The sequence below is a fragment of the Gekko japonicus genome, unplaced genomic scaffold (assembly GCF_001447785.1).
Source record: "Gekko japonicus isolate JY-2015 unplaced genomic scaffold, Gekko_japonicus_V1.1 scaffold3426, whole genome shotgun sequence".
Lineage (NCBI taxonomy): Eukaryota > Metazoa > Chordata > Lepidosauria > Squamata > Gekkonidae > Gekko > Gekko japonicus.
Genome location: NW_015160330.1, coordinates 103923 through 112819, shown reverse-complemented (window position 1 = coordinate 112819; position 8897 = coordinate 103923). Strand labels below are relative to the sequence as shown.

General features: G+C 49.9%; 1 protein-coding gene across 1 annotated transcript in view; it reads right to left on the bottom strand.

Annotated features, from left to right (window-relative positions):
• LOC107115410 (olfactory receptor 52B2-like) overlaps positions 1-8897 on the bottom strand; it is a 40138-nt gene that overhangs the window by 25690 nt on the left and 5551 nt on the right. Inside the window, exon 3 of the mRNA XM_015417115.1 lies at positions 7176-7290. Within this exon, the coding sequence (XP_015272601.1) occupies positions 7176-7290 (115 nt within the window). The remainder of the gene's footprint in view (positions 1-7175; positions 7291-8897) is intronic.

Genomic DNA, 8897 nt, shown 5'->3' with positions numbered 1-8897 from the left:
TCAACAGCAGGCGCCCCAGGAAAGTCAGTACGCTGTCCTGGATACAGCTACGGAGCACCATCTCAGAGACTCAGGTCTGAGACCCCCTTCGTGCTGTGGGAACTCACTGGGTGATTTTGGGCCAGTCCCACACTTTCAGTGTAACCGACTTCACAGGGTTGTTGTCAGGAGAAGAAGGAGCAGATGAGAATGATGCAAGTTCCTTTGGTCCCCACTGTGGGGAAAGCCAGGGAACAAATAAAGGAAGGATAAATGTTGCCGAAGAGGAGAGCAGAGAAAGGGGAGAGGATATGGGGGGCTGCCAAGAGGAGGAAATAGGGTTGCCAAGTCCTCGTTGTTGCCGCGGCGGGGGACTCCCGGTGTGGTCTTGGAGCGCGCATGTGCACCACAACCACGTTTTCCGGAAGTGACACGGCCGCATCGGCCCTGCCCCCGGCGCGCCCAGCGTGGCTGCGTCACTTCCGGGTGACGTGCTGACGTCGGGCACGTCACGTGCTTTGGGGGTGGGGTTCCCCCCAGGGCCCGATCTGCTGGCGGCGGATAACGGGCCTCTGGGGCGGGGGTTCCCCTGCCCCCCGGGGGGACTTGGCAAGCCTAGGAGGAAAAGAAGAAATAGTGGGAGGGGGGCAAAGGGGAAAATGACATTCTCCCACCCAAGTCCTTGAGGGCTCCCTACCATGCAGGTCGGCCTGGCCCAGTGGCCGGCACCCTCACAGAACTGGGCCATAGTTTTCCCAGGCAGAGGATGCTGGAGGGGGAAAGAGGGAAAGCAGAAGACGGAGGGGCAGGAAAATACAGGCTGGGTGTTACGGGGTCTTTCAGCAAAGGGAAATATGACATACTGCTGGAGGGGGGGGAATGAGATGCAGTTCATTAGTCCTTGCCGGTTCCCACTTGGATATAAATAAATAAATAAATACAGAATTCCTGAGATTTCTGCACCAATCAAACACATCTCTTTGAAGAAGACCCCCCCACACACAAACATTTAATCCTCACAACTATCTTAGCCTGGAAATGTGACCGGCTAAAGGGCATCCACAGACCTCCCAAGCCTACTGAGGATCTGAACCCAGATCCACCAAGTCCGTAACCCAACACTCTGGCCCTTGAACTCACCTGACCCACATCATGAATGGGGTCATACTGGGTCGGGTTCATTCAGGTGTGAGTCTCAAGCATCTGCAAGAGGATTTCTTATTTGGAATTCTATACACAACTGAAAAAAGACATGCCACACTAACCTTAGACACATTTAATGAAGCCCAACTCATTCAAAATCTCTGCAAAGCACAGAAAAGAAAACATAACATCTGATTTACCAGATACAAATAAGAATCGCTTTAAAGAGCTGTAACCCAGGGGTGTCAAACTCTTTTGTTATGAGGGCCAGAGCTGACATGAATGGGACTTTGTCGGGCTGGGCCATGTGTGTCAAAAATGTAATGCCAGGTAGTGGAGATATGAACTTTATAAAGGATAGAGACAAACACAGGCCCGCCACACGGGCCGGATATTGCGGGGGGGAAGCATGGCTGTTTGCCCCGATCAGGCGTCCCCTCGTGGTCCCATCGAGGTCCCGTGGTTAGGGGGGAGGTGCCGATCATCGATGCGCCAAAGAAGTGGTGCGGCACAGCAAACGGGGTTGTGGGAATTTTTTTGTAGCCTGAAGTTTGCGCATGCCCCGTTGGGTGCTTCTGCCCATCCCTGGAGACTTCGAAAAAACCCACCTTTTCGCAATGGGGCATGGGCGGGCACCAGATGCCACCGGAAACGCAATCAGACGCCTGCCCTTGCCCCGCGGTTTCCGGAAACTAGTACCTCCAAGGTACTAGTTTTTAACCGCACATCTTCAGAGTGAAGCCTCAGGTTCGCCACGGGAGATCTACGCTTCCCAGATGTGGCGGTGAGATCGCGCCCGGAAAATCCGCCTATCTTCCGTCACAGTAGCGTGGCTACTGCTCCGTGTGACCGGAGCCACAATTAAAGATATTATTTTTAAAATTAAAATACAGACATGCTTAGAACGCTTGTGATATTTTTTTGGCAATGCAGTTTTTAAAATAAAAGATCAAGAAGAAATACAAGGATCACAGCAGAAACTAAAAATATAAAATGCTCTGAGCCTAGGAAAACTTGAATTGGCCGGGCACTGCAAGCTTCACCCCACCCCACCCCCAGGGGTGTCCATCTACCTTATGGACAATATCTTAGACTTAAACGTAATTCTTCTGAGAGTTTGGATTTTTTAAAAGACAGCAGGGTATTAGAACAACAATTAATTGCTAGAGGTTATCCTCGACACACTATCTGGGATTCCAAAGTGAGGGCCTATAAAATGGATAGGAATTTATTGTTAAAGTATAAGATCAGAAGAGAGAGAGGAGGTATCTTTTGCAGTTCGGAATTTTCCCATCTGGCAGGGCCTATAAAACATATTATTCTTCGAAATTGGCATTTAATTTCAGACTTGCCTGGTTGCCAGGATAAACCTATTATCTCTTATAGGAGATCTAAGAATTTAAAGAACATTTTGACAAAAACTGATGCTTTGAAGGTTAGACAGAAAAAGGAATCTTTACCTATTTTTTTGTTGTTCAGTCGCACAGTCGAGTCCGACTCTTCGCGACCCCATGGACCAGATCACGCCATGCCTTCCTGGATTGACACTGCAAAGGTGGCCACTGGAGTATTGGGGTTGACACTTGAAAGTCTCCTCGCCTCCACCCCGACTTTGTTGTTGTTCAGTCGCACAGTCGAGTCCGACTCTTCGCGACCCCATGGACCAGATCATGCCAGGCCTTCCTGTCTTCTGCCATCCTCTGAAGTTTGCTCAATTTCATGTTCGTTGCGTCGATGACACTGTCCAACCATCTCATCCTTTGCCGTCCCCGTCTTCTTTGACCTTCAATCTTTCCCAGCATCAGGGTCTGCTCCAGTGAGTGCTCCCTTCTCATTTGGTGGCCAAAGTATTTGAGCTTCAGTTTCATTATCTGGCCTTCCAGGGAACAGTCAGGGTTGATTTCTTTGAGGATTGACTGATTTGTTCTTCTTGCAGTCCAAGGGACTCTCAAGAGTCTCCTCCAGCACCATAGTTCAAAAGAATCTATTCTTCGGCGCTCGGCCTTCCTTATAGTCCAACTCTCACAGCCATACATGACTACTGGGAATACCATTGCTTTGACCATGCGGACTTTTGTTGGCAGGGTGATGTCTCTACTTTTTATCATGCTGTTTAGGTTCGCCATCGCTTTCCTCCCAAGGAGCAGGCATCTTTTAATTTCATGGCTGCTGTCACAGTCTGCGGTGATCTGGGATCCCAGGAACGTGAAGTCTGTCACTACTTCCACGACTTCCCCTTCTATTTGCCAAGGAGTGATGGGGCCGGATGCCATGATCTTAGTTTTTTTGATGTTGAGCTTCAAGCCCACTTTTGCGCTCTCCTCTTTTACCCTGAGCAAGAGGCTCTTTAGGTCCTCTTCACTTTCTGCCATTAGAGTGGTATCGTCTGCATATCTGAGGTTGTTGATCTTTTCCCCAGCAATCTTAATTCCCGCTTGTGATTCATCCAGGCCAGCATTTCGCATGATGTACTCTGCATATATATTAAATAAGCAAGGTGACAATATACATCCTTGTCGTACTCCTTTTCCTATGCTGAACCAATCAGTTGTTCCATATCCGGTTCTAACTGTCGCTTCTTGGCCCTTATACAGGTTTCTCAAGAGACATGTGAGGTGGTCTGGTACTCCCATCTCTTTAAGGACCTGCCATAGTTTGTTGTGATCCACACAGTCAAAAGCTTTAGCATAGTCAATGAAGCAGAAGTAGATATTTTTCTGGTACTCTCTTGCTTTCTCCATAATCCAGCGAATGTTGGCAATTTGATCTCTAGTTCCTCTACCTCTTCGAAACCCAGCTTGTACTTCTGGTAGTTCTCTATCCACGTACTGTTGAAGCCTAGCTTGTAGGATCTTGAGCATGACCTTGCTAGCGTGTGATATGAGTGCAATTGTGCGATAGTTTGAACATTCCTTGGCATTGCCCTTCTTTGGGATTGGAATGTATACTGACCTTTTCCAATCCTGTGGCCACTGTTGCGTTTTCCAAATTTGCTGGCAAATGGAGTGCAGAACTTTAACAGCATCATCTTCTAAGACTTTGAATAGCTCAGCTGGAATACCATCACCTCCACTAGCTTTGTTGTTAGTAATGCTTTCTAAGGCCCATTTAACTTCACATTCCAGGATGTCTGGCTCGAGGTCAGTGATTATACCGTCGTGGTTGTCAAGGACATCGAGGTCTTTCTTGTATAGTTCTTCTGTGTATTCTTGCCATCTTTTCCTAATCTCTTCTGCTTCTGTTAGGTCCCTACCGTTTTTGTCCTTTATCATGGCCAGCTTTGCATGGAACGCTCCCTTGATTTCTCCAATTTTCTTGAAGAGATCTCTAGTCCTTCCCATTCTATTGTTTTCTTCTATTACTTTGCACTGTTCATTCAGGAAGGCCTCCTTATCTCTCCTTGCTGTTCTCTGGAAATCTGCGTTCAGTTGGGTAAATCTTTCCTTTTCGCCTTTGCCTTTCGCTTTCCTTCTTTCCTCTGCTATTTGTAAAGCCTCATCAGAAAGCCACTTTGCTTTCTTACATTTCTTTTTCTTTGGGATGGTGGTGATTGCTGCCTCCTGTACGATGTCACGAACCTCTGTCCATAGTTCTTCAGGCACTCTATCTATCAAATCCAGACCCTTGAATCTATTCTTCACCTCTACTGTATATTCATCAGGGATGCGATCTAGGTCAAACCTGAATGGCCTCGTGGTTTTCCCAATTTTCTTCAGTTTAAGTCTGAATTTTGCAATGAGTAGCTCATGATCTGAACCACAGTCAGCTCCAGGTCTTGTTTTTACTGACTGGATAGAGCTTCTCCATCTTTGACTGCAAATTATATAGTCAATCTGATTTCGGTGTTGCCCATCTGGTGATGTCCATGTGTAGAGTCGCCTCTTAGGTTGTTGGAAAAGGGTGTTCGCTATGACCAGTGTGTTCTCTTGACAAAACTCTGTTAACCTTTGCCCTGCTTCATTTTGCTTTCCAAGGCCAAACTTGTCTGTTATTCCAGTTACCTTTTGACTTCCTACTTTAGCATTCCAGTCCCCTATGATGATGAGGACATCATTTTTTGGTGTTAGTTCTAGGAGGTGTTGTAGGTCTTCATAGAACCGGTCCACTTCAGCCTCTTCTGCATCAGTGGTTGGGGCATACACTTGAATTACTGTGATGTTGAATGGTTTGCCTTGGAATCGGACAGAAATCATTCTGTCATTTTTGAGATTGTATCCCAGTACTGCCTTTTGCACTCTCTTGTTGACTATAAAGGCCACACCATTTTTTCTACGAGATTCCTGGCCACAGTAGTAGATATAATGGTCTTCTGAGTTAAATTCGCCCATTCCTGTCCACTTTAGTTCACTGATTCCTAGGATATCGATGTTCAGTCTTGCCATCTCATTTTTGACCACGTCAAGCTTACCTTGATTCATAGATCTTACATTCCAGGTTCCTATGCAGTATTGTTCTTTGCAGCATCGGACTTTCCTTTCACCATCAGACACATCCACAACTGAGCGTCCTTTCGGCTTTGGCCCAGCCGCTTCACTCTTTCTGGGGTTACTTGTACTTGTCCTCTGCTCTTCCTCAGTAGCATATTGGACACCTTCCGACCTGAGGGGCTCATCTTCCGGCGTCATATCTTTTAGCCTTTTGATACTGTCCATGGGGTTTTCTTGGCAAAAATACTGGAGTGGGTTGCCATTTCCTTCTCCAGGTGGATCACGCTTGGTCTGAGTTCTCTGCTGTGGCCTGTCCGTCTTGGGTGGCCCTTCACGGCATAGCCCACAGCTTCATTGAACTGCGCAAGCCCCCTCGCCACGACAAGGCAGTGATCCATGAGGGGCCACAAGTGATGGGCCACTACATAAAAGTGCCTAACATCTGGTGACACTCTGGACAAAACTCTATGGTAGAATTAGCTTCAAACCATAGAGTTTTGCCCCCAAAACAGAGTGTAGCCCCCACGATGTCACCAATATGTGTATGTCACTTTCGGGTGATGTAGGCACGTCACTGACATCCCTGACGTGTACGTCACCTGGAGGGGGCATAGGAACGTCACGCTTCTTCCCTCCCCTCTCTTCGAGCCTCCTTGTAAGTCCACCGCCGGCTTGTGGGCCAGACTTGGCAACCCTACTTTTCTCGGTACCAGACCACCTCACATGTCTCTTGAGAAACCTGTATAAGGGTCAAGAAGTGACAGAACTAAATATGGAACAACTGATTGGTTTAGCATAGGAAAAGGAGTATGAAAAGGATGTATACTGTCACCCTGTTTATTTAATTTATATGCAGAGTACATCATACGAAATGCCAACCTGGATGAATCACAAAATGGAATTAAGATGGCCCGGGGAAAACATCAACAACCTCAGATATGCAAAGTGAGGAGGACCTAAAGAGCCTCTTGCTCTTCGTGAAAGAGGAGAGCGCAAAAATTGGCTTGAAGCTCAACATCAAAAAAACTAAGATCATGGCATCAGGATCCATCGCTCCTTGGCAAATAGAAGTCATGGAAGCATGCGAACGTCACAACCAGGTTTTCAGCCAGACAAAACACCAAACTGACACCACATCTGCCCCAAGCCTTTCCCAAAGGCCCTCCCCAAAGCTCCTGGGGGGGGGGAAGCCACCCCCTACGATCCCTACTCCAGCATCCGACTTCCCAGAGCAGCCCGCCAGATGTCCTTGTAAGCTTGGGCACAGAAGCCAAATTTTCCAATTATTATGGGACCCGAGAAACTGATTTTCAGCGCTCTGCTGCCCCAGAAGGTGGAGGCTCCCTTTATCCCCCAGGTTGAATAGCTCTGCCGAGGTTTGTCTACCTTTTCTCTTGTGAGCTACCTTGAGCTCCTCTTACGGAAGGAAGGTGAGATATGACTATTCAAACTAATGGGAGGAATTGCCCTCGAAGAATATGTCTAATCTCCTTTTGGAGGCATCACAGTTAACGGACATGGAGTGCCACAAATTAACAGTGTGTTGTGTAAAGAAGCGTTTCTGAACTCTCTACCCATCAAATTCACGCTGTGCCCCAATCGCACCCAGGCACGATGAGTCCTTACCACTGGAGAGGGCAACTTGGGCACGCTCCACGGCCTGTGCCCTCTGTCCTTGCTCCAAGGAAGCTCCTTCTGCCTCAGGGGATGTCGCTTCTATCTTCATGGAGGGTCCCCACGTCTGAAACAGCAGCGAGGGAGAGGGGTAAGAGATGGAATGGAAAAGGGACCAAGGAATGGATCCTGCCCCACTCCCAGACTCTGCACCCTTCCAGCAGCAGACCTGGAGAGATAAGAAAGTCTCTGGAATCCCCTCACCTGTTCTGCCTGCCTCTTCTCCTCGGCCTGACTCAGGAGGAAACCTTCGGCCAGGGCCACCGCCTGGGAACTGGTCTCCGGCCCACACCCTCTGACCCAGCCCTGCATTTCCTGGGGCAGGAGAGTCAGGAACTGCTCCAGGGTCACCAGGTCCAGGATCTGCTTCTTGGTGCGCCTCTCCGGCTCCAGCCAGTGGCTGCAAAGTCCATGGAGCTGGCTGCAAACCTCTCGGGGCCCATCGGCCTCACGGTAGCGGAACTGCCAGAAGCGTCGGCAATGTACATCTGGGATTGCAGTGAGCTGAGAGTGGATCTCTGGCACCAGGCCTTCCCAGAATTCAGCACCACTCCCAGCTTGGGTGGGATGGGGGCCTTTCCTTGCTGTCTTGCCACTTCCAGGTCCTTCTGGGATCTGCTCGTCCATCTCTCTCCCCTTCTCTTGAGTCTGTGGGTGATACCTCTGTAAGATGCCATCAGTCACTTGGCTATGAAGAGGGGCTTCACTGGGGGGGGGGAAGACAGTCACATGGGAAATCAAAGAGGATGGAGAATCACCACTGAGCATCACAAACCTTCACATGCTCAGGAGACACACGAGAATTGCCCTGGTGCATCAGAACAAAAGGGTCCGTAGACCAGGTGCAATATCAGTTTTCTATATTGCAAACCACGGTGTTTGAGATATGCCTCCAGGGTTCTCTGGGAGAGTTCAGGGTCTCTGTTTGGTGCTTTGAAGGATGTTCACAGGCTAAGCCTCCCACCACATTGGCTCCATCTGTCCTCGGGGCCAATTCTTCAGGGAAACCCCAGAAGGACAAGAGGGAGGGGTGAGCCCTGGACCCTTGTAGGCGTCTCTCCGACAGGCCAGAGGTGTTGGGCAAGAACCTTGTCTGAGAGCCCAGCAGAGGAGAAGGGGCAGGAATGTGTCCCTGTGAAGAACCAGCAGCAGCTGAGATCAGGAGAGGAAGGAAGACAGGCTGAGCTCTGGCTGAAGGATTTGACGCAGAAACGCTCCCTGTGGGCCTCTGATGCGGGGCAGGGAACCTGCTCCTCTGGGGGAACTCCTCTGGCTGCTGCCCCTGCTCAGCTCCTTCGTGAAAGCCAAGAGTACCACACTAGGAGGCTCCCCCAGGGCTTCCGCCTCCTCCTTCTTCCAAGGGGAACCGACCCGAGGAAACCATCTCCCCTGGGACTCCTTCCCCCTCGGAGGAGCAGCAGGGCGGAGGCAACAAGAGGTCTTTCCTGCAGAGAAGAATCCGGGTTTCCTCCTGGCTCCCTGGTCCACCTCCCCCCCTGACCGGGGGACCCTTTCCCAGCGCCCAGCCTCTCTGGGGGGGGGAGGGAACAAGCCTCGGCCCGGCCCTCCGGACCACTCTGGGTGCCCAGTGAGTGAGACCCCCTCCCCCCCATCCTCCCAAGGGCTGCTGCTGCTGCTGCTGCTGCGGGGGGGGGGGGGGAAGAGGGGCCGGGG